This window comes from Chlorocebus sabaeus, unplaced genomic scaffold (genome assembly GCF_047675955.1).
Source record: "Chlorocebus sabaeus isolate Y175 unplaced genomic scaffold, mChlSab1.0.hap1 unalloc_scaffold_279, whole genome shotgun sequence".
Taxonomy (NCBI): Eukaryota; Metazoa; Chordata; class Mammalia; order Primates; family Cercopithecidae; genus Chlorocebus; species Chlorocebus sabaeus.
The window spans coordinates 7,119-34,075 of NW_027327569.1; the positions used below are offsets into that span (position 1 = coordinate 7,119).

General features: G+C 39.1%; 1 protein-coding gene and 1 pseudogene across 1 annotated transcript; one reads left to right on the forward strand and one right to left on the reverse strand.

Moving 5' to 3' along the window:
- The first annotated feature begins 325 nt into the window (after positions 1–325).
- LOC140711193 (uncharacterized) lies at positions 326–20,363 on the forward strand. The gene is given in 2 exon segments (XM_073014099.1): positions 326–6,478; positions 6,481–20,363. Coding segments are annotated over 2 exon segments (1,623 nt in total). The 5' UTR covers positions 326–4,914; the 3' UTR covers positions 6,540–20,363.
- A 3,412-nt stretch (positions 20,364–23,775) lies between these two features.
- On the reverse strand, positions 23,776–25,788 carry LOC103247305 (wee1-like protein kinase pseudogene; annotated as a pseudogene).
- Positions 25,789–26,957: the final 1,169 nt, after the last annotated feature.

Here is a 26,957-nt window from a genome sequence, read left to right on the forward strand (position 1 = left end):
TTTTTTATGGCTGCAATAGCAGAAAACTTAGGATGTTTTCATTTTATATTATAATTGCGTATGACAATATTTCACTGTGTACACTAAGTGTGGGACACAAATCAAATATAGGTCAGTGATGTGTCTGTTTCCACTATAAGAGTCTGTTTATCTGTATGTATATTGTTTCTTATTATGAGTTGTATACTTGTTCTGTTTGTATGCAATGGTGATTTTACCCTGCCTAGGTGAGTAGTCATTGAAATTCTTCTACTTTTACCCTCCATTTATTTATAAATCTATGTTTTTCTATGTGTCAGAGAAACACTTTTGTGATTTGAAGATAATTTCAAAAACCGTCTTATCACTGTATCTGTTTTAGATATTATTTTTGATTGTCAACATGTAAACTTTACAATCTTAAATATTTTTTAATATTCAGCTTAGTCATATTATATTGATATTGTTACTCACTATATCTTTAGCATATGTTTATTTTGCAAAGCTAGCACTTAGTACTCATTAAACAAGTAACTACCTTTTCTGTTTTCTGGCCCTTTACAAAAATAATTCGGTTTTCTGTTTTAGAGTCAAACTGCTTTAGGTGTCTCATGTGAGTTGATTCATACAGTTTCTCTTCATGGCTGACTTCATGTTGCACAATGTCATCAAGATTTATCTTTATTATACTTGTTATTGTAGCAGGACGAGCCACAGGCAAAACCTCTCAGATACGGAGTTGTAGAAGGAAGGGCTTTATTCAGCTGGGAGCATCGGCAAGTTACTGCCTTAAAATCCAAGCTCCCTGAGTGCACAATTTCTGTCACTTTTAAGGGCTCACAACACTAAAGATTTTACATAAAAGGGTCGTGATTGATTTGAGTAAGCAGGGGATACGTGACAGGGGCTGCATGCACCGGTGGTCAGAGTGAAACCGAACAGGGCAGGGAGTTTCACAATGTTCTTCTATACAATGTCTGAAATCTATGAATAACATTGGTTTCTAAGTTATGAGTTGATTTTTAACTACTGGGTGTAGGCCAGGCAGGCCCAGGCCTGATTTTGGGTCTGGCATCAGGCTGCCTGTCTTTGGTTTTACTTCCTTGTTTTTTCTTAAAACATATACTGAGTATAAAACAATATGAGAGGGTCTCTCTCTTTCCTCATTATGATACTTTTTGCTTTTTACAAGCTGGAGTAATATTGTAATATTTTTTATTTATTTATTTGGTGAGAGAAATTTGCATTGCTTTCATTTATTTGCTTTCAGTAACAATGCTACAATAATTATGAGGGTAGAAATTACTCTTCATGTGACCGTATGTGTGTGAGTGTGTATTTTTGCTGGATTTTTTATTTTATTGATATAGCTGTTCACCTGTATGCCCATACCAGATTTTTTTAGTTCTTTAACTTTGTATATGTTTTGATATCATGAACTGTGGTGCATTTGTTTCTCTTTTTGAAGATTGTGGGGTGCTTCATTGTCCCTTGAAATTCCCTATAATTGGGGGGTTGCTATTTCTGTTTCTGCAAAAATTTAATTAAAAATTTGACAGATTGCATTTAATCTGTAGATTACATCGAACAGTCTAGATATCTCATATTATTTGAAACTTTGAACAATAGCATGCTAAAGTTTATGTTGTTTAATTTCTATAAATGTCCTTTTATGTGTGTGTGTGTGTGTGTGTGTGATGGAGTTTCATTCTTGTTGCCCAGGCTGGAGTGCAATGGTGTGATCTCAGTGTGATCTTCAGCTCACCGCAACCTCTGCCTCCCAGGTTCAAGTAATTCTCCTGCCTCAGCCTCCTGAGTAGCTGGGATTACAGGCGTGCACCACCACACCTGGCTAATTTTGTATTCTTAGTAGAGATGGGGTTTCTCCATGTTGGTCTGGCTAGTCTCAAACTCCTGACCTCAAGTGGTCCGCTTGCCTTGGCCTCCCAAAGTGCTTGGATTATAGGCCTGAGTTACCGCGCCCAGCCAGTTTTCTTTTTTTAATTAGTTTCTACTCTCATTCCAGTTTGGTCATTAAAAGTAAGCTATAAAGTTTCTATTTTAAAACATTTGTTAAGACTTTTTGGTAGCCTAACAGGTGGTCTATCAAGGAGAATATTTTATGAGCTATTCAGAAGGGTATGTATTCTGCTTTTGTTTAAGAGTGTTCTCTACAATTCTATTAGACATAATTGTTTTATACTGCTTTGAAGTCTTCTATTTCCTTATGAGTATTCTTTTCTGATTATTCATTTCAGAAGTTGAGGTATTGAAATATCCTGCTATAACTATATTGCTCTCTATGTCTTGCGTTACTTCTGTCAGTATTTGCTCTATGTATTTGGAACCCTAATATAAGACACACACACAAATATATGTATATACACACGTTTTTCAGGGGTTCCTATTAAATGAACATTTCTAATATAATGTTCTTCTTTGTCTCTTATGAGCTTTTAGTTAAAATAAGTTTTATGAAATAGGACAGTTTTTTATTTTAGATGTACTTTGGGTAATATAATTTTGACCTCTTCAATTTGGTTCTTTGCATAAAGTTTTTTCTTTCCTCTTGCCTTTTTCAGTCTCCTTTAATCATTAGATCTCAAGTGACTCTTGTAGAAAAGCAAGTTGTGGCCAGGCACGGTGGCTCACACCTGTAATCCCAGCACATTGGGAGGCCAAGGCAGGTGGATCACAAGGTCAGGAGATCGAGACCATCCTGGCTAACACGGTGAAACCCCGTCTCTACTAAAAATACAAAAACAAAATTAGCTGGGCGTGGTGGCAGGCGCCTGTAGTCCCAGCTACTCGGGAGGTGGAGGCGGGAGAATGGCATAAACCCGGCAGGGGGAGCTTGCAGTGAGCCGAGATCATGCCACTGCACTCCAGCCTGGTTGACAGAGTGAGACTCTGTCTCAAAACAAAAAGAAAGAAAGAAAGAAAGAAAGAAAGAGAGAGAGAGAGAGAGAGAGAGAGAGAGAGAAAGAAAGTTGTATCTTGTTTATTGATTTCTTAAATAAATTTATTTGGTGCATGTATTTCCAATGGAAAGCTTACTTCATAAATATTTAAATAATTTACTGAAATGGAAAGGCTTATTCGTGTTATTTTATTGTTTTGGTTATTGTATTTTTGTTTCTTATTTTCTTTTTCTGTCTTTGCATCCTTTTGACTTTTGTATTGATAGATTTTTACTTCTTATTTTTTTATGTATCTGTACAGGTACTTTGTGGTATCTTGGAAATTACATAAAATTTCTTAAAGTTAAAATAATACATTTTAAACTGGTAATTTCAGTTGCTTTTGAAAATTTTTCCTCATTACATCTGCCCTCGACTTTGTTACTAATGTCACTAATTATATTTTTATGTTGTATTTTTATTAACAGATTGTGATGAAAAGTTTATGATCATTTTTATGGTCTTTAAAATTTTAGAGAATAATTAAAATGTTTTCTGCACTATCATGATAATGGTACAGAACCTTACATTTGTATATGTTCATGTCTTTCCCAAAAAGTTACTTATTTTCATATGTTTTGTTTTCTTGCATCATGCTATTTTCAGTGGAAGATGCTTTCTTCAGCATTTCTTTTGTAAGGCAGGTGTTGTGCTAATATACTTTTTAACATTTGGTTATCTTGAAAGAGCACTACTTTTTCTTCATTTTTAGGACAGTTTTGTATGTCATATTATTCCTACTTACAAGCTATCTTTCTTTCAGCATTTTAACTATATCACAATTCCCTCTTGTCTAAAAAAATTTTGTTGACAGATTCGCTGGTTATCTAAGACCACCCTTATAAATGACACATCACTTTTGTCTTGCAGCTCCTAAGATTCTCTGTCTTTGACTTCTGAAAACTTTGCTTATATATGTGCCTTTTTATAAATCTGTGTGTATGTATCCTAGTTGAAGTTCATTGAGCTTCTTCATTTTTTACATCCTTCTTTTACTTTTGGAAATTTCTCACTCATTAGTTTTGTATTTTTCACCTCTGTAATTTTTTTTTTTATATTTTAACATTTTCATCGATAATCTCATTTGTCTTATTATATTTTAGTTGTATGTGTTCCCCTTTAGCTCATTGAGGATTATTCAGGTTAAATTTTTTAAATTTCTGCATCTTCGTTGTTTTATGGTGGTTTTCTGAAAAGTTTTAAATTTTTTAATTGGGCCATGTTGCCCTGATATTTTGTATATATTGTAACGTTTGTTATTTGAACATTAACAAAAAGGTATTTGTCACAATCATTTCAGTGTTGCTTTGTCCTGACATGGTCTGAAACCAATTGTCTTTGACAGAGATAATGGGAGCCTCTCATACATGTTCTAAGGATGTATCTTGTCTGGAATTTTGTGTTTGTTTTTCAGTTAAAATGGATTGTTCATGTTTCTTCTTATGGTCTCTAATCACTCTTCTACCTATTCCCTGTATTTAACACTGCAGCCTGCTCCTGAAACATTTGCATTTGGTCTTAGCTGACCCATAGCACCATTTCTCTCAGCTCTCTGTGTTGTTGGAGACAGAAACCAGATTTTGTAAAGACCCCAAAAAGCCAGAAGTAAGGATATGTGTATCAGTATTTTTCTTCTAAGTAAGAAGCCAGGAGTTAACAGTTTACTCCTATAGGCACAATGCTATATTGGGGAGGAGGAAAGCTGTGGTGAGTAAATGTAACAAACTTTCCTTTCTGTTCCATGTGGTTCTTAGTATTGTGCTTACCTGTGGCATTGCATACAATTAACTCATTTACAGATTTTGCAGGAAGGCATTTTGGTCAGTATATTTTTGTTACATGTTTGTGAAGAAATTATGGCCTGTGATATTTTGTTATGCTATCTTACTAATGTAGTTTGTATACATTTTCTATATTGTAAAGTATATTCATATGAATCTAGTAGGATAATTTGTTATTTTTATTTCTTTCAGCTATGTGTTCTCCTTTCAGCCAAGACCTTTCACCAGTGCAGGGGATAGAAGATTCATTCCAAAAACTTGTACTGAGAAGATACGAGAAATGTGGATATGAGAATTTACAATTAAGAAAGGGCTGTAAACATGTGAATGAGTGTAAGGTGCAGAAAGGAGTTAATAGTGGAGTTTATCAATGCTTGTCAACTACCCAAAGTAAAATATTTCAATGTAATACATGTGTTAAAGTTTTTAGTAAACTTTCAAATTCAAACAAACATAAGACAAGACATACTGGAGAGAAACCCTTTAAATGTACAGAATGTGGCAGATCATTTTACATGTCACACCTAATTCAACATACAGGAATTCATGCTGGAGAGAAACCCTACAAATGTGAAAAATGCAGCAAAGCCTTTAATAGGTCAACATCACTTACTAAACATAAGAGAATTCATACTGGAGAGAAACCCTACACATGTGAAGAATGTGGGAAAGCCTTTAGACGGTCCACAGTTCTGAATGAACATAAGAAAATTCATACTGGAGAGAAACCCTACAAATGTAAAGAATGTGGCAAAACCTTTAGATGGTCCACAAGCCTGAACGAACATAAGAATATTCATACTGGAGAGAAACCCTACAAATGTGAAGAATGTGGCAAAGCCTTTAGACAGTCCAGGAGTCTGAATGAACATAAAAATATTCATACCGGAGAAAAACCCTACACATGTGAAAAATGTGGCAAAGCCTTTAACCAGTCCTCAAGTCTTATTATACACAGGAGCATTCATTCTGAACAAAAACTTTACAAATGTGAAGAATGTGGCAAAGCCTTTACTTGGTCCTCATCCCTTAATAAACATAAGAGAATTCATACTGGAGAGAAACCCTACACATGTGAAGAATGTGGCAAAGCCTTTTATCGGTCCTCACACCTTGCTAAACATAAGAGAATTCATACTGGGGAGAAACCCTACCCGTGTGAAGAATGTGGCAAAGCTTTCAACCAATCCTCGACCCTTATATTACACAAGAGAATTCATTCTGGACAAAAACCTTACAAATGTGAAGAATGTGGCAAAGCCTTTACACGGTCCACAACACTGAATGAACATAAGAAAATTCATACTGGTGAGAAACCCTACAAATGTGAAGAATGTGGCAAAGCTTTCGTATGGTCCGCAAGCCTGAGTGAACATAAGAATATTCATACTGGAGAGAAACCCTACAAATGTAAAGAATGTGGCAAAGCTTTTAACCAGTCCTCAGGCCTTATTATACACAGGAGCATTCATTCTGAACAAAAGCTTTACAAATGTGAAGAATGCAGCAAAGCCTTTACTCGGTCCACAGCCCTGAATGAACACAAGAAAATTCATTCTGGAGAGAAACCCTACAAATGTAAAGAATGTGGCAAAGCCTATAACTTATCCTCAACCCTTACTAAACATAGGAGAATTCATACCGGAGAGAAACCCTTCACATGTGAAGAATGTGTCAAAGCCTTCAATTGGTCTTCATCCCTTACTAAACATAAGATAATTCATACTGGAGAGAAATTCTACAAATGTGAACAATGTGGCATCGGCCCTCAACCCTTACTGTACACAAGCGAATTCACACTGGTGAGGAACATAGTTGAATGATATTTCTAGTTCTCTCTTCTAGTGTCTTTAAACAGCAAATAAATTGAAGAATATTGTTCCTATATAAACTTTTATTATTTTTCTTATTTTAAATTTTTAAAAATTTCTGTAGGTACATAGTATGTGTATATATTTATGGCTTATTTGGGTTATTTTGATACAGGCATGTGACATGTAATTATCATATCAGAGTAAATGAGTTGTTCATCACAAGCATTTATTCTTTGTGTTACACACAGTCCAGTTAATACACTTTATTTATTTTTTTATTTTTTATTTTATTTTTTTATTTTTTTTATTTTTTATTTATTTTATCTTATTTTATTTTATATTTATTTTATTTTATTTTATGACAGAGTCTTGCTCTGTCACCCAGGCTGGAGTGCAATGGTGCAATCTTGGCTCACTGCAACCTCCATCTGCCAGGTTCAAACAATTCTCCTGCCTCAGCCTCATGAGTAGCTGTGACTACAGGCACGTGCCACCATGCCTAGCTAATTTTTGTATTTTTAGTAGAGATGAGGTTTCACAATGCTGGCCAGGATATTCTCGAACTCCTGACCTCATGATCTGCCCACCTTGGCCTCCCAAAGTGCTGGGATTACAGGCGTGAGCCATCGCACCCGGCCACTTTAATTATTTTTAAATGTACAATTTTTTTTTTTTTTTTTTTACTACAGGTTGTTTTATGATTATAATAACTATATAAGTATAATTATAATTCACACATTTATAAGTCATTAATGATTTTTTAAAAGTTCCATATTTATCTTTAAACATGCAGCATCTCTTTCTGCAAATAAACACAGACTTTGGTTTTGATTGACATGGAGTTAAATATGTAAATATATTGCTCTAAAGATAAAATTTAGGTGTAAGAAAATTATGGGACCAGCAGTTGTGTTTGTGTGAGAGTTTGTATCTATTTTCCAAAGAAAATTGCAATATTGGAACAAAGATTATTTTAATAAGGTGGATAATTTACTAGGAATCTAGAAACCTAAAATATTCTGAAACCAGATCTATATTGTATTACTGTAAAATTTAATGGACCATTGTTGAGACTGTCCCCATGCAAATTCTGTTATTTGTCTGTTACTCATGCTAGAAGCTATAATTGACTTCTTTCTTACGTTTTTTAAATTTTTATGAAGTATTATGTGAGCTGGTCAGAAATTACAGTTTTATAAAATTTAGTAGTGCACACAAAATTTTTAGATGCAAGTTCACAATTTATGTATTAAGTTATATTTTAGTTAGAACATTTCATTTTATTGCTTTAATTGGATAACCCTATATGAGCTGTTTAATTATGCCTTTCACTATTTATAATTGACATAAATGAGTTTATTGTGCCAATTTGTTCAGGTAAGTACTGGGAAAACTTTATAATTCATGGGATGTTTTGATGAATATAGTAAACATAAGAAAGTACTGGGTGTGTAATAAATGCTCCATAATTAGCCATAAATAATCTTTCTGGAGTGAGTTTGTAGCTCCAAGTGAGAGAATGAAAATGTATATAGTGAAGAAATGGCAGTCTGCATTTGGAGAGAACATCTGTTCCCGGGCTGCAAAACTGACTCATTCTGAATTTAAAGAGTATCTCTGATTTTATTTTCTAATTATCTTCAGTTTTGGGATAGCTGTGTTTATTCCCAGCTATGTATGCCTCACAGCCCTTCTTCTTTGTATTATGGCTACAGTCTTCTCACTGTTCTCTTTTTGCCATGTAATTTCATAGACTTTCTACGTTCTGATTAGAAGTTTGAAATTTTTTAATGTGGTAAATTGTTTTTAACTGAAGTGTTTGAGGTTATTTATAGCTTATCAATGCAATGTTTAGATCACTTAATTGAGATAAGTCATTTACTGTCCACAGGGGCATTGGTGGAACATGAAGTGAAACACCAGGACCTGGTTCTGGAATTATGGAGGGCAACTCCAGTCCCCAGTGTGGGCCCCAGACTCTGGCACACTGGTGCATGCCAAATGTACTCAGACCACCACTACTCTGATCAGGGCCCTTGCTGCTGTCACTGTTGTCATCTGTGCTTGCAGTCCTCTGGTGCCTGGAAGTTCTGTTCTCCAGGTAGCAGATGACTTTGCTCCAAGCATTCACATCTTTTTATTCCATCTGTACAGGAGTACTTTATAATTCTGAATGTCTTCTAAACATCATTCTTCTTAAGATAGCTCATATAAATGGGATTGTACACTCTTTGTCACTATGTTTGTGGTATATTTCACTGAATATGATGTCTTAAAGTTTTATGCTTGTTGTAGCATGTGCATAATTTGCTGTTTGAAGATACAGCCATATTCCATTGCCTACTTATGCCATATGTTATCATTTATCAAGAAACTTAAGTAGCTATCACCTTCTTGTGGGGGGAGGGTTGGAAAATGCTCTTAAAAATGTGTATGCAAATATCTATTCCAGGTCCTGCTTTGAATACATAGATTCCCAGAAGTATACCTGGATGGTATAATTTCTCTTTTCTTTCTCTTTTTCTTTTTTTTTTTTTTTTTTTTTTTTTTTTTTTTTTTTTTTTTTTTTTTTTTTTTTGAGATTGGATTTCACTTTGTAACCCAGGCTAGAGTGCAGTGGTGCAATAATGGCTCACTGCAGCCTTGACATCCCAGGCTCAAATGATCCTTCCACCTCAGTCACCCAAGTAGCTGGGACTACAGGCACATGCCAGCATACCTGGCTAATTTTTGTATTTTTTCGAGAGATAGGGTCTCACTGTGTTGCCCAGGCTGAACTCAAAATTCTGAGCCTAAGTAATTCTGCCACTTCAGCCTCCTAAAGTGTTGAAATTACAGGCATGAGCCACAGTTCATTTTTAATATTTTGGAAAACCTGCATCCTACTTTTATTGAGGGCTGCATTATTCTTTTCCACCAGCAGTGCATAGAGGTTCCAAATCCTACATACTTGACAACATTGATTACTTTTTATTTGTTGAATAGTGGCCATGCTAATGGATGAGACTTCAAGATTTTACTTTGCATTCTTCTCATAAGTGATTTTGATTGTCTTTTCAAATTCCTCTTGGTCATTTGCATAACTTCTTTTAGGAAATGTCTTTGAAGACACTGGTCCATTTAAAAAAAGTTATTCACCCTTGGTGGTGGTTATGTTTCAGAAGTCAAATGGTGAATGGCATTTGTACTCCACTTAGTGTTTCCCTTGATGTGTGGATGTGCAGAAGGTTTTGAAAGTTTGATATAGTACCTTTTCTAATTATCTTATTGCTTCTGCTTTTAATGTGATACTCCAAAAGCCATCCAAAACCAATGTTACTAAGCTTTTCCCTATATTTTCTTCTAAGTGTTCAAGAGTTATGTCTTTTTAAGCTTTATGTTTAGTGTATGTAAAATGTTTTGTTTGCATTGAAGAGAAAGGTCCAAGTTCATTATCTTTCTTTTTTTTTTTTTTTTTTTCATTCATTTAGACGTTGAGTTTTCTCACACCATTGGTTGGCGAGTCTGACCTTTTCTTCACTATTTGGTCATAGTAACCTAGTAGAAGATTATTTGATAATATTTGCACAGGCTTGTTTCTGGGTTCTTTGTTCTGTCATGTGTTTGTTTGTTTGTTTCTTTATGCCATTACCACATTGGTTTTATTTTTGTAGCTTTGGAATCTGTTTTGACATCATGAGATGTGGTACTTCTTTGTTCTTTTCTAAAGCTGTTGGCTATTCATGTTCCCTTGAGACTACACATGAATTTTAGAATTATATAAAATATCTCTGCCAAATAAGTAACATTGGAATTTTAATAAGGATGACATTGAATTTGTGCAATACTCAGAAGTATTGACAGCATAACAATATTACATCTCCTGACGGAGAAACATGCATTTGTGTCTGTGGTGTGTTTGTGAGTGTGTGGATTGGCATCAGAGATAGTGCCGAGATGCAAGAGAAAGAGTTCAAAGTGTTTCCTTGGCCTTTTTCTGGTCTCCTGCACAACTCGTATCCACTGGTTAGCCTACCTTCAACTGGTTTATCTTCTTAGATATATCATTGTCAAGTTGGTAGGACAATAAAAATTCCTTTCACAAGTTGAAGACATTTGTCTACTTTTGGCCCAATCTCACACCCAAAGACCCAGAATGTTGGAAGTTAGGGAAGATAAATTCTCCGTGGTAGATTTGTAAGTTAATTTGCTTTATTGAATTGTGTTTTTATTTTATAATTTTTTGGCATTGTGTCATTTAATCAGAACAAGACACCATGTATATTTTATCCTTGCCTATATTTTCATGTCCACATAAAATGGAAAGAGAACAAAAGAAAGAGACATAAAAAACAAAGGAAATAATGTAAAAAAAAGAGAGGATAAAGGAAGCAAAAAAGAGGAAAATGCAATTTTAAAAGTGCTAGAAATTAGAACTAAGAAAGCATCTGGGCTGTGTAATCACCATTTTGTTGTGCAAGGCCCAAACCAACAGGTCCTCCTGAAACAGAGATATCAGACTGCAAATAACCCCTGAACATTTTCTATTTTTATGGTATTTTATTCTTTCCCTAAGTTACCTCACTTTGTTTTGTCAGCTGAAACTAAACCCAGATATATTCATTTGTATTTACACTGCTACGAAGAAATACCTGAGAATGGGTAACTTATAAAGGAAAGAGATGGCTGGGTGTGGTGTCTCACGCCTGTAATCCCAACATTTTTCAGAGGCTGAGTTGGGCGGGTCACAAGGTCAGGAGTTTGAGACCAGCTTGGCCAACATGGTGAAACCCCATCTCAACTAAAAATACAAAAATTAGCCAGGTATGGTGGCTGGCGCTGTAATCCCAGCTACTCAGGAGGCTGAGGCAGGAAAATCCCTTGGATCCGGGAGGCGGAGGTTGCAGTGAGCCAAGATCATGCCAGAACAGCGTAGGGGAACCACGCCCACAATCTAATAAGCACCCGTGAGTTCCCTCCCCAAATGTAGGGATTACAGTTCAGATTACAATTCAAGATCAAATTTGGGTAGATACACAAAGCCAGACCTTATTATTCCACCTTTGGTCACTCCCAAATCACATATTTCTCACATTCCAAAACCCAATTATGCCTTCCCAACATATCCCCAAAGTCTTATTTCAGCATTAACCCAAAAAGTCTAAGTCCATAGTCTCATCTGAGACAAGGCAAGTCCCTTCCTATGAGCCTGTGAAATCAAAAGCAAGTTAGCTACTTCCAAGATATAATGGGGGTACAGGCATTGGGTAAATATACCCATTTCAAATGGAGAAATTGGCCAAAATAAAGGGGCCGCAGGCCCCACCCAAGTCCAAAATTCAGTAGGGCAGTCATTAAACCTTAAAGTGATCTTGTTTGACTCCATGTCTCACATTTAATTCACACTGATGCAAGAGGTGAGCTTTCACAGCCTTGGGCAGCTTCACCTCTGTGGCTTTGCAGGGTAGTCTCCCTCCCTGCTGCTTCACAGTCTGGTGTTGGGTGTCTGTGACTTTCAGGCCCACAATGCAAGCTGAGGGTGGATCTACCATTCTTGGGTCTGGAGGACTTTGCCCTCTGCTCAAACAGCTTCAGTAGGCAATGCCCCAGTGGGGACTCTGTGTGTAGGCCTCAACTCGACATTTTTTTCTGCACTGCCCTAGCAGAGATTCTCCATGAGGGTTTAGCCCCTGCAGCAAACTTCTGCCTGGACATCCAGGCATTTCCACACATTCTCTGAAATCTAAACTGAGGGTTCTAAACTTCAATTCTGTGTGCCTACAGGACCAACACCATGAGGAAGATGCCAAGGCTTGGAGCTTACATCTTTGAAATAATGGCTCAAGCTGTACCTTGGCCCCTTTTAGCCTTGGCTGGAGTGACTGGAATCCAGGGAACCAAGTCCTGAGACCACACAGCAAGGTTTCCTGGGCCCAGCCAATGAAATTTTTTTTGTCTTCTAGGCCTCCAGGCCTGTGATAGGAGGGGATGCCACAAAGGTCTCTAACATGCCCTGAAGGCATTTTCCCCATTGTCTTGGTGATGAACATTTGCTCCTCACTTCTACAGCCAGCTTCACTTTCTTCTGAGAAAATGGGTCTTTTCTACCACATCATTAAGCTGTGAATTGTCTAAACTTTTATGCTCTGTCAACTTTTGGATGTTTTGCTGCTTAATTTCTTTTGCCATATACCATAAATTATCTCTCAAGTTCAACCTTCCACAGATCTCTAGGACAGGAGCAAAATGCCACCAGTCTCTTTGCTAAAGCATAGCATGGGTCACCTTTATTCCAGTTCCCAACAAGTTCCTCACCTCCACCTGAGACCATCTCAGCCTGGACTTCATTGTCCATCACTACCAGCTTTTTGGTCAAAGCGATTCAACAAGTCTCCAGGAAGTCCAAACTTTGCTACATCTTTCCTTCTTATAAGTCCTCCAAAATTCCAGCCTCTGCCTGTTACTCAGTTCCAAAGTCACTTCCACATTTTTGGGTATCCTTATAGCAGTGCCCCACTGCGTCAGTACCAACTTACTGATAAGTTTATTTTCATGCTGCTGTGAAGAAATACTTGAGACTAATTTGGAAGAAAAGAGGTTGCATTGACTTAGCGTTTTGCATAGCTGCTAAGACCTCAGGAATCTTACAGTCATGGTGGAAAGGGAACCACACACATCCTACTTTACATGGTGGCAGGAGAGAAGTGTTGTGCAAAGGAAAGAAAAGCTTCTTACAAAACCATCAGATCTCGTGGGAACTCACTATCATGAGAACAGCATAAGGGAATTACCCACATGATCTAATCACCTATGATACCTCTCCCTGAAAATGTGGGGATTACAATTTGAATTAAAATTGAAAATGAGATTTGGGTGGGGACACAGAGCCAGACCATATCATCAGATCTTTAACAATATTTTACTTTGTTACTATAATCCAGGTCCAAATAATAAAAATAAAAATGTTTTCTAGTCATGGTTGCTTGTTTAAAGTAGCCTGGGCAGATTGATCAATTGTTATATGAAGTTGGGACAGAAATCATTTATTAACATTCTGAACTGGGATCCTGGCCAAGAAGAGAAATTCTCTAGAAAGGAGCCAAGGGGTACATACATAAGAAAAATTCTTGGCCAGGTTCAGTGAAAATCACAAGCTCTCATGAGACAGAATTCTGGCTGGCTGTGTGGACAAAAAGCCCAACTTTGGGGGATTCAATCCAGGACCTATCTACCTTCAATCTTTTGCTGACCTTTGGATGGGGTTGTTGTGGGTTTTTTTGTTTTGTTTTGTTTTGTTTTTTTGTTTTTTTTACAATCTGGCCACTATTTTGTAGGGTGACTGTGGTTTGCTGGGGCTCCACTCCAGGCCCTAGTCACCTTGGATTTTCCAGTACCTGGAAGTATCATCAGGGAAGGCTGAAAACCAGCAAAGATAGCAGCCTGCCCCTTCCTCTGGGATCTCCATCCTAGGAGGATACTGACCTGTTCCCTGCCTGAATGCATCTGTAGGAGGTGGCTGGAGGCCATGGTTTGGAAGAAAAAGTCTGGCTGTGTTTTGGTAGAGCATCTGTGCTGTTGATAGATGCAGGAGGCAGATGAGGGAACCTGCCCAGGTCTTGTCTGCACAAGCCCACAATAAACTGGAGACCCACCAGTGCACTGGGAGAATGGGATGGAGCCAATGGAAAGTTCACGCTTTGTGCATCCCTCTCACTTTGCTCTTTGCTGAGAGGTTGGTTTTTTTTGTTTGTTTGTTTGACTGTTTGTTTGTTTTCTTTTCCTTTTTACCCAATAAATTCTGCTCCTCACCCTTTAGGGTGACTGGGAGCCTAATCTTTCCTTAGTATGATAAGAACTCAGTTTTAGCTGAGCTAAGGAGAAAATTCTAAAATATGGTGGTGCCCAGACATGGGCCTTGAGGAAGGGCAAGATGCAAACCCAGAATCTTTTCCCCTTTTGCTTCTAAGCCTTTTCATCCTTGTACTTCTGAGAATAGAGGAAACAGCACACCAACCCACCCCAACAGTCGCAGGTGCACATGAGATGGACCAGTGAATGGTCACTCCCCTGCACCCTCTGGGTTGGAGCCAGAGTGCATGGCTTGGGCAGTGAGTTCTTTGCCACTTATCCGCAGTTTCTCCCCCTCCTCTGACCAAGGACTCCAGCTCTGTTCGAGCCCTGGAGAAAATAATCCATTTGCATAAGAAGCTTCCCTGTCCTACCCTTAACCTTTTTTATTCATTTTCTCCACGCCATTAGCAGTTAACTTTTAAGTGAGAGGGTTTCCCCCCCTTTTAAAGAACATGTTACTAGGCCAGTACACCAAGTATCACTGTGTATATTCTCTGTAAAGTTTTAATTATTAAAAAAAAAATTGTGAAGTTGGTCTTAAGCTGTATACAATCTGGTGCCCTTTGCATGTCTTCCTGTTTGGTCAGTAGGAATCTTTGCTGCAGGCCTCCATTTTATTTTATGTCCTTGGGAGCATGACCTGTAACCACATGGCAATATTTTGCTTTAGCCTCTGCAGCCTGGGTTCAGTCCTGGGTAAAGGAATGAGTACTTGTGAGTTGGTATCTGTGTGACTTTTGCCATTTGGTGATTATCTTCTCTTCATGAACAACTCTTGAGTTTTATCTTAAACCTTCCTTTTTCTGGGTTGCCTTTAAAGGTTTTAGATTTTGTGGCCAGGCACGATGGTTCACGTCTGTAATTCCAGCACTTTGGGAGGCAGAGGTAGCTGGATCACGAGGTCAGGAGTTCGAAACCAGCCTGGCCAAGATGGTGAAACCCCATCTCTACTAAAAATACAAAAATTAGCTAGGCGTGGTGGTGGGCACCTGTAATCCCAGTTACTCAGAGGCTGAGACAGGAGAATTGCTTGAACTCAGGAGGCAGAGGTTACAGTGAGCCAAGATTGCTGCACTCTAGCCTGGGCAACAGAGCAAGACTCTATCTCAGAAAAATAATAATAAAATAGATTTTGTGAGAACTGCTAACCCCTTTGAAACTCACAGTTAAATCATAACCTTAATTGGTGCTTGTTGGTTTCACCTGTACAGTTACTTTTAGGAAAGTCTGAAAGCCAGAAATATTGGCTGCTTGGCACAGCTAAAGCAGGTAATGGGGAATTTAAAAGAATTTTCTTAAAGGACATTCAGCTTAATTAAAAGTGCATATCCAAATTTCATATATATATATACACACACACTTATATATGTATATATATATGCACACACACACACATACACACACACACACACACATATTTTGTTTATTTTTTTTGAGACTGATCTCACTCTGTAGCCAAGCTGGAGTGCAGGGGTGTGATCTCGGCTCACTGCAACTTCTGCTTCCTGGGTCCAAGTGATTCTCCAGCCTCAGCCTCCCGAGTAGCTGGTACTACAGATGCACACCACCACACCCAGCTAATTTTTGTATTTTTAGTAGAGATAGGGTTTCACCATGTTGGCCAGGATGATCTCAATCTCTTGACCTTGTGTTCCACCTGCCTCAGCCTCCCAAAGTGCTGGGATTACAGGCATGAGCCACCGTGCCTGGCCCAAGTTATAGGTATATTTAAAGGCATTTTTTTTTTTTTTTATTGGACCTTGTTTTGCTGAATTCTCAGTTTTCTCCATTTTCTCCATTTTGTTTTTCCACTCTTAATACATGCATGAGAGGCCAATAATCTAATTAGGAGATTGGAAAACAAAACATCTTATAGCTACTGGATTCTTTTTTGCCTATCTGTGTAGTTACATATGTGCTATATCTATGTAATGTCTATTTTTATAAAGCTGTAATTGACCTAGAGAAAAACGAGTTCTTGGGTCAGATATTTTTTGAAGGGAAGGTAAAAGCTGTGGTACATTGAAGTTCACAAGACTTTAATCATTGAGAACTAAAAACAGACTTAGCAATTATTGGTAAAAAGCAGAAGTCGTCAAAATACACATTTTTGTTTAGGGTTAAAGGATTGTTCTGAATTAGATAAGACAAAGCTAAAAGTTTAAACGAGTTATAAAAAGTTTCTATAAAATTCATTCTTGCCAAAGAAATTTTGTCTATGAACATTAAATTACAAAGGGTATTATATGTTTTTTTGGTAAATTAAGCATTTAAATAATAGCACAACAAGGTACTCTTAAGGCACTAATCTGCTCTTTAGAAAAATTTGTGAAGTGTTATAAAAGGGCTTTACTTTTGTAAATTTTTTAAAACAATTGTGACAAAATAAATAACATGGTAATCTGGAATTATTTCATAACATCAAGTGTTTTAAACCTCTAACATTTCTTCCCAAAATCAAGCTTCAGTTTCAAAATTGTCTTTCCTCATGCCTGACTTTTGAATGCTACAGAGCACCACTGGAGTATCCAAAAGAGATAAACCAGATTATTTGACATATTTAGTTACGTAGGATTGCCAAAATGGTGTTCAGTTTTCTTTAGGTTATATTTTGGTAAATGATACTAATCTATGTTCCAAAATTGTATAGGATTTCTAATATTCTAATGTCTTGAGTATATGCTATCAAAATTAAGGTTTTTATGTTAAGTTATTGTAAACCAGAGAGATTATCAAACTTCTTTGTCAATTGTGTTTCTGACTATAACTACCCTGGACATTTTGTTATTCAAAGACGATCGTTGTCTTGTTTAGATCCTTTTCAAGAGATGGTTTATAAGAAGCTACAGAACTGTTACAGGTGCTCTCAAATGCAGGTTTCCAAATAACTTTGGAGATCATGACATTGAAATAAAGTTCACAAGTATCAAGCAGAACAAGAGTTAGCTAAATGAACTAATAGAAAACTGAAATTATTATTATTATTTACTTATGCTTGGACCATTGCTAATTCTTATTTTGTTTTTCAGAGTCAAGGAAACTTATTTTGAACTATTTATAACCGTTAATAATTGAGTAAGGTATACTCCTATGAAGAAAATTTGGGCACATTTATCTTTTTCTCTCTGCCTGGCTTCTCTAGAACTTCAAAACTAGTTGTGAGTATTCTTAACTTATGACAATATAGTTGTTTGCATCAGTGCAATAAGAATTCATTTTTCTTTTTCAACAGGATACAACTGGAGAAACTGGTTGTTTCACCAAGGCTTTGACTGGAAGGGTACATTTCCCTTTAAGGAGTTAAGCTTGACTTGTAGAGACGATAAAAGCCTCTTGGAAAAATGGGCCTTATACTTTGTTACACAGTCCCCATACAAGGTTCCTAACCTGCAGTGAGTAAAGAATGTCACTTTCCAACAGGCCTAGGAACCACATGCTCTTGGGACCTCAAGAAGAGAGGAGTTTACCCAAGTCACAGGTATTTGAGAATATAAACCCATGGTTGGGCTTAGCTTTGGAAAGTCCTGTCTGAGATTCTTTGTGGTACAGAGTTCCATCAAAGCCAATCTAAAAGGCCTATATAGAAATAATTATTCTTGCTGTATTTTATGCAAATAATCAGGCCAAGTATATGACTGAAGACTATTTTGCAAACAACACTGTCCTATCATAGTTTTTGTTTGTTTACCTTTTGTTTTAGATGGAGTCTCATTCTGTCACCCAGGCTGGATGGCAGTGGCACGATCTCGGCTCACTACAACCTCCACCTGCCAGTTTCAAGTGATTCTCCTGACTCAGCCTCCCAAGTAGTTGGGATTACAGGCACACATCACCATGCCCAGCTAGTTTTTCTTTTCTTTTTTTTTTTTAAATAGAGATGGTGTTTCACTATGTTGGTCAGGCTGGTCTCAAGCTCCTGACCTCATGATTCACCTGCCTCAGCCTCCCAAAGTGCTGGGATTACAGTTGTGAGCCACCACACCCAGCCCATGGTTTTTTAATACAAATGAGAGAAAAATTCTTTTTTTTTTTTTTTGAGACAGAGTCTCACTCTTTCACCCAGGCTGGAGAGCAGTGGCATGATCTTGGCTCACTGCACACTTCACCTCCCAGGTTCACGCCATTCTCCTGCCCTAGCCTCCCAAGTAGCTGGGACTACAGGTGCCCACCACCACACCCAGCCAATTTTTTGTATTTTTAGCATAGATGGGGCTTCACAGTTTTAGCCAGGATGGTCTGGATCTCCTGACCTCGTGATCTGCCCGCCTTGGCCTCCCAAGAGAGAGAAATTCAGTTTCAATACTTATCATCATTGAATTCTAGACTCATTGGTTGTCTTTAAGTTTTTGCCTACATTTTAGATTAAACCTGCTTATTCCTATAAACCAACCATCAATCTCTGGCTACAGCTCAGAAGGAACAAAAGGGATGGGTAATGTAAAAACCTGGATCGATATTCTAGTTCTGGACAATTATTATGCAAATCCTGTCAGGTGGTAGGAATAAATAGGGTGCCCACCTAAATCTTAGCAAGCATAACTATAGCCACTAGTTATCTGGGTATGTCATAAGACATCCTTTTCTCTCCCTTGTTAAAGGAGGACTCTGTTCCACAGTTTCACCTTAGCATTTCGCTTATGACAGTCTATGCAACCACTCGGAGACACATTTTTGTCCCAATCTCAATTCCAATTTTCGGGTCAACGCCCTGGGAAAGAAAACTGGATCTGTGGGATTAGGAGGCAGATGATAATGGAGATTAGAAGGCACAGTGTAGGTGAGCACGACTAATTCCTGCTGATTAAGACAAACTTCCAGTTTCATAGATAAAGGTAATCTCTTGTACCCATGGCATAAATGAGGTTTAGGGAACTCCAAACTCCTGAGAGCAGAGCATATAGAGTGTATGGGGGTAAGAGTGGATATTCCACCCCCTAGGCCTCACTGTTAATGTGGGTAAAAGCCACATTGACACCCATGGGCAGCACCCTGTTGCAGTCACCAGGACTTAGGGATACAAGGATGGAAAAGGTAATGAAGATGCTCTTCCTTTCCTCCCTCACATACTCTGAGTATTTTCTAGGAAGAGAAGAGAACCAGGGATGCCTGCTCCCCTCTTTCTAGATGAGTAGCCATTCATCTTCAGTCTGAACCTATTTTGATTGCATTCTGAATCCCTGGGACTCCCTTGAGAAAAAAATACCTTTTTTCCTTTCTCCTCCTCTGTCCTCTTCACTGACAGGTAATTGTGTCTCTGTAATATGGGACACTCACTTCAGATGCATCCTCCAAACTAGGAAAAGTTAATTTTCAAAACCTTAAACTGGTTGGCTTAGGACTGCGCTCACAAAAGGGTTTGCCAGAAGACTGACATGCTGACAAAAGCATGCAAGTTGTTTTGCCAGCTGGGCTTTTGGCCTCCCTCTCCCTGAGCAAACTGGTAAAAGGCTTTGGGATTTTTAAGCTGTCCTTACCCCCACCACTGCTTTGTTTTAATACATGTTTTCTAATAACCTGGTTTGTCTCTTCAGCTTCAGGCCATCAAAGTCCAAAACATCATGCAAACAGACTGGAGCCTCAAACAATAACCTTTTCTTGCCAGGAACCCTTAGATAAGCCCCTGAGGGAGATCAGACTGCTGTTTTCTGAAAACAGTACCCCCTGTCAGCAGGAAGCAGTTAAGATTGGTCTTCATCCTTATCTTTATTCTAACGGAAGTTAGATGTACTTCTTTAGGGTGGAAGATGATAGATGCAGGAGGCAGTTGAGGGAACCTGCCCAGGGCGTTGTATGAGTATGCCTGCAATGGACTAGTTACCCACCTGCACGCTGGAAGAGTGGAGTGGAGCCACGGAACGTTTACACCTTTTGCAGAAGGGAGGAGCCTGGCATCTTTAGTTCCTGTGTGGTTGCCTGATGTTCAAGATTCCCTCTTGGTTTGCTGAGAGTTGTTTTTCCTTTTTCCTTTTCACCCAATAAATTCTGCTGCTTATCCATCAGTGTGTTGGTGAGCCTAATCTTTCCTGGTCATGTGACAAGAACCCAGTTTTAGCTAAGGAGAAAATTCTGAAACACTGTGTTGGGGATTCCTTCATCCCCTGATTGGTTTGGGCACTCCAAGTCCCACAGGCTTCATTGGCTGAGATGCACAAACAGCAAAAGTGATAGCCCACCATGCCCTCCTGGGCATTCCTTCTCAAAGAAATTAGAACTCTGATGGACTTAGAACATAAACAGGGGTGATAGGAATCTCTGGTTGGGAGGACACTCCCAGTAAGGAGGAATGAATTGGGGTCCCATTTAAAGAAAAAGTCAACCCATGCCTCAACAAAACAGCAATGCCAATGGTGAGGCACCACCTCTACCCTGGTCAGCTTGGACTCTCCAAAGCCTGCTGGCTGGAATGACTGAGTCACCCAAAAGACAAAGATGGCAGCCTGGCCCCTCTCCCTGGGCACTCCATCCCAGACAAAAATCAGAATTCTGACATAGAATATGGGTGGGGGTGCCTGGAGGCCTCTGCTGGGAGGAGTCACCCAGTGAGTGGAATGAATTGGAGTCCCATTTAAAGAAGTTGGCCACATGTTGGTAAAGCAGCTGTGCTGTGCTATGGGGTTTCTTCCTCATTTGGATCATTAGGACTCTTCAAAGCCCACAGGCTGCAATGGCTGCATTATCCAAAGAGCAAAAATGGCGGCTCACCTCTCCTATCAGGGAGTCTCACCCATCTCAAGCAGGTGCTACTCTGTTGCCAGTGGCTGTCTGGAATTCTGAGCCAGTGGGTTTTATCTTATGAGGTGCCATGGAAGTGAGACCAACAGGAATTTCTTAAGCATGTACTTCAAGAAAAAAATATTTTTGTGTCTGAAGTTAAAAATGAAAGAGGAAGAAACTTGATTTGAGAGCTGGCATGTCCTTTCCTCAGGGTTGTCAGTCCCTGGCAGGCTTTCACTCACAACACTCTAGAGTTCACAAAATGTTCCTATATCCCATCTCCTCTCTGATCTTTATACCCTGAGGCTGTGCAGAATAGGGGCTTGAGTCCCATTTTGCAGATGAAAAAGCTGAGGCTTGGAAAGAAAAAGATAATACACAAAGTTTAAGGCAGAGCTGGAACTAGAGCACAAGATTCTCAAACCAATGCTTTTCCCATCATTAAATCATTCCTAGGGCTAGGAATCCATTAAGACTCCAAAACATAGAGCACTATTCAATGCATCCCATCAACATTAGACCTTACCCACCCAGAAAACTAAGCAGCTCTGGGACCCTGAGGTGGAGAACTCAAAGAGAATGATGCCTACATTTGCACATCTGATCGCCAATCCAAACTGCCACTCAGCTACAGAACCTCACTTTCTCAGCCTCAGCCTTTTCTGCTGTAAAATGGAACTACAGAAGGCATCAAAAACCTAAGGATAAGGGCAGAACTCTACTCTGAATGCAGGAGTGACTGTAAGGTGGATAGCACTCCTTGACTTTTGGTTTAAACACATGGATAATATGTTGTGAGTAGATGAAAAGATAGATATAGAAAGACGGATGGATGTGTGGATCCTCAGGGGAAGCAGAAAGAAGTAAACAGGAAGTCAAAGAATGAGGTGATGATTGACGGATGGAGAGTCCATGCATGAAATAGAGGCATAGTCTCCAGACCTCATAACTCCACCCAGCCCCAGCACAACCTACCTTGGGATAGCAGTGACATGCTTCAAATGATGCCCTCAGTCACCATGACAGCTTCAGAAGGTGCCATAGATCTGGAGCCAATCATAGCTCATAAGAAAGGCGCAGACAGCCAGCAGAAAAAACCCCAGCATGATAAAGTGCATTTTGAAGCTCTTCTCATCTGCTATGGCTTCTTGATCAGGCCCTAGTCTATTCAATCCTGGCCGAGGGGGTGCATGTCATCCAGGATACACACCGAGACAGGCTCACAGGTGGGGGACAAAGCTCCAGGATAAGCAAATTGAGGCTTAAAATTAAAGGCAGAGTAAGACCCCTTCAGGTCCAGACACAGTCCCTGGACCCACAAGTTCAGCACAGCAAGAGGCAGCACAATTGAGTGGACAAGTGCACCCACCCACCCACTCACCTTCTCTCCTCACCCTCCTCTCTTTTCTGCAGGCTAACCAGTCCTGTAGGGTATGTATGAATATGAGTGAGAGAGTATGCAGGAAAGAGAGAAGGGAAGGTTACCAGGGCTGGACCCAGGCAAGGCTTTGACATCACCTTATTTGCCTACTATAGGGATGAACTAGGTGGACACATGGCCGTATTATTACACTATATTAATACAAATACACCTTCCAGCCCTAGGAAGCAGCATACAATTCTGTAGCCAAGAGATGTTAGAATGCTGCTGGAGGATTCCAGGATCTCACAGGCTAGATTTCAGAGTTCTGAACTTTAGACTTTTCAAGGACATGTGCCCATCTGGGGTTCAGGCATAATAGGCTATATTTACTGATGGTGACTGTGTGCATGCCACCATAACATGTTATACCATTAACTCACTTAAGGGACTCCATGAGGCAGGTACTACTATCTTGACTTTACAGAGGACACTGATCACAGGCAAGTAACTTCCCCATGGTCACACAGATGGAAATAGCAGAGCAGCTGGAATGTGAACCCAGAGTCTGTGTGCTTAACCACAGTGCAATCCTGCATAACTACAGAACAAGCTTATATATGTGAGCTCTGATGACAAGGCAAGCTGACTGGGTTTAGATCCTGGCTCCTCGACTCTGGGCAGTGTGGTCTTGACCTGGCTGTGCTTCAGTTTCCTCCTCTGTAAAATGAGCATAATAACAGTGCCTTCTAGGTTTGGAGCTGTCCCCAGGTTTAGCCTCTCTGTGTTTTTCTGTCCCCTTCACACTCTGGCCACCATCCAGTCCTGCTCATAATGAGCTCCTCCCATTCCACACCAAGGCTCTGGTAAATTAATGTCTGTGCAGGGTATGAATGACTGACAGTAACTAACTCAATTTCCTAGCAGCCTAATCCAGAAGGATGCCTTACTAAAAATAATATTCTAATTTGGGATAAATTTTCATTGTAATTAATTCCTGGGGACAGGCTGGTGAAAAAATTTCCTGGGGACAGTCTAATGTAAAAAATCCATTTCCTTTACAGGATTACAAGAAAATAAGAACTATCACTATCTCTAAAAGACAATGTTCACTTGCAGTGTTTATGAGGTTAAATGTCTGATGCAGGATAAAAGACTTTCATTTGGCTGCTTGACTTTCTGGGTTTTTGGATTTTCCTGTTTTTGGTCATCACTTTCTCTCTCCTCCTCAGCATGTCTGTGCTTGTTCCCTAACCCCACACCTGTGCTCACACCAGGCCTTCTGCCTGGTAGTCCAACCCACAAACCCTTTTTCATTTTTTTTCTAGACAATTAAGTTGAGCTCATGGTGACTTTTAATATGCCAGTCAATATTAATAAAACACAAGTCAAAGACAAATGCAAACATTTTACGTCAAAATCAGTGAGAAAAAAATGGACAAATTCTTTTTTTTTTTTTTTGCAAAATACATTAGCCAGTATTAGTAGTCAAATGGCTAATCACAGACAAAAAAATCTATTTTGTAAGAAACTTGGAATGTCAGAAATAATTCTGGCATTACAAACAGCTGTGTAGAGGATCACCAAGATGAGTTTATAAACACATACACATGAGAGAAACCAGGCAAAACATTGAACAACAGACTAACAATACGATCAAATACAAAACTGGGAAGGAGGGAAGAGGTATTTTTCTACAAGTCAGGGAAGTATATCACCAGAACAAAATTAGAAAACTCAGTAATTATTGTACTGGATTAATACAAAATTCCAAAGCTTTAAAGTTCAAAGAAAAAAAAAAAAGGCCAATAGCTGCTTTTCATCAGGACCAGCTGTACACTTTACATATTTGTTTCAAAAAGAAGCCTATTAACAACAGTGATTGTTTAATGCTACAAGTTTACAGCAAAGACAAAACTGAAATAGCAAATTCATAAGGCTTTAGAATTATCCCATGTCTCATGCAATGCCTACAAACTGCTCCCAGTTGGATATACAAGTATAATTCACTTATATATATATATAATATATATATATATGAGTGTGTGTTTGTGTGTGTATAGAGAGAGAAAGAGAGAGAAATTTCATACACAGATACATTGAAGGCTGAGTAGGAATGAGTGGTTTTAGCATTTGCCTTATTGAGAGAATATGTTTGTCATCATTCCCTTGAGTCCTTTCTTCAGGTCACCAAGGGAAAAGATACCTTCATTACAGTGCGACAGCATACTGAGAGCAACACACCACCACAGCGGTTAATTTTGGAAAGGCTGCGTTAATATCCACCAGTGACTGACATTTTACAGAAGACAGACTGGTAAGACTATAGAAAAGCCTGAAAAAGTTATGGTCAAAATACGGTTTTCAACTGTAATTCAAAATAAAAGTCCTAATCAGTAAAACCACTGACACCAATAGAAAGAGTAATTGCAAATTCGATTCTAGCAGTGATTTCGACCTAGCTTGCTTTTCTCATAGTGTTTTTTGCGGGATGAGTAGGTGGGAAATGAGTAGTTTAGTATACTGGAAGGCTGACAGAGCACTTTGTTTTCTTTCTAATAAGATGTTCTGTTCCTCTGCGTGGTGGACCTAGTGGCCTCTTGTCAGTGAAGAGTGCTCCTTCCTCAGCTGCAGCTTTTACCATCTATGCTCTCATGAGTTATTTTTGTAAAAGTGTATTTTTGAACGTTTCAACATTCAATCCTATACATAGTGGTTCTCTACTCTTCCTAGAAGTGGACAGCAGCAGTGAATGCTTTATGACTGCCATTGCTGAAGGTCTTCTCTCTGAATCTGGATGAATCATAACTTTGAACAACTCTGTAAATTCTTGGGAAAGCACTTGTGGTATCCGAGGTAATCTATTCTCTCTGATTCCATGGCACTGGTCTCCATTCCTGCGAAGAGCACAGACCAGCAGCACAGACAACTGTGAGGGCAAGTGCAAGATATCTGCCTTTGGTAGATGGTATAATTCACCTGTAAAACTTCATTTGCAAAAAGAAAAGAAAAGAAAAGACCATCAGTCTCTTCAACTTGTGGGTTAGGGATCCTGGTTACATGCCTACAATCACGAATTATGCCCAGTCATCTTGATCTCCTTCAGAGGCAGCACTGGGGATTGAGGTTTGAGACATGGAAATACTACAAGGTTCCTTAGCCATAAGAATCAAAGACATTGAATGAATATACCTCAAGCCCCAGCCAACATGCAGAAGGAGATCCTTCAACTCTCCTTCTTTAAAGTAACTCATGATTCGGTAATTTTCACTTATAGCATCAACTAACCTTCCACCATCACGATATCCATTCTGTGGAAGCATACGAGCATCTGCCCAAGCAGACGAGTGTCAAACTACCCACACACACCAAGATTTGGGGGTAGAGAACCTAAGATCAGTTAAGGTCAACTTCCAACAGCTAAACCAAAAGAGAAAGAACCCATCCCCCCACACTGGAGTGGCAAAGGATCAAAGGCTACTCTCCCTACAACACTCCCCATTCCACCACTCCTCAGATGTAAAGGGAGAGTGCCTTGGAGTGGCCATGGCTAAGCACAGGCCATCCCTTCATCTGCATAGAATGTCAATTCCTCTCAGTTTTTAATTAGCCACAGACCAAATCTTCATCCAGATAAGGGGTAGCCAATAGGGACCCCAAAAACTGTACTTAAAACCCAGAAAACTTTGTAACCAGGTCCTTGAGCCATTTGCTCAAGCCAACACCCACCCGGTGAGTGCTTTCTCGCTTTAATAGATTTCTACTTTTGCTGCTTCCTCCTGTGTTTTGTTCCTTTGTTACTTTTTGCATTTTGTTCAATTCTTTGTTCAAAATGTCAAGAATCTGGACAACTCACACTCACCACCTTCCTTCTGGGAACAGAAGTGCAGGAAGATGCGGATGCATGTGATTGGTGCTTAAACTCACACAGTGCCCCCCACCACGGGAGAAAAACACACAGTTTCAGTCTGACAATTAGGTCCAAAGATAAATAGGAAAACAAGAAGTTTGCCTTTAATCTACTCCCTCTACATCTAATCTTTGGAGGTCAAGGCTGTGAAGAGACCTGAAGACATTGTGTTCTCTCCTACTGGAGCCCCATCATTCTTTGTTTACTGTCTGATATTTAAAAGGAAAACAAACCTCTGAGAGAGGAGGAAGTCAGAGGCAGATAGAGAGGGAGGGTTTTGGGAGAGAAAAAACACCCACAGGACCGCACCAGCACTTCCCCTGTAAGTAGCAGGAAGAAATGTGGTTAAGAACTTCCTTATGCCAGGATGTTGTTCAGAAGGGATTTTTTCAACTTAGATGCAGGCACAATAAATCAACCCAAATGTCCTAAACTTGACCCAGCTTATTAGAATGTCATACACATGACATTAGCATTGTTGTTTTAGCACTCCCCTACCCCCGTCTCCCAAGTTTTTGCTTAGGCACTCATGGGTAATAACCAACATGGAGTCACTGTGGCCAACCCCAGGCATGCACAGATGCAGCACCTTTAGTGGGGAACTTACCC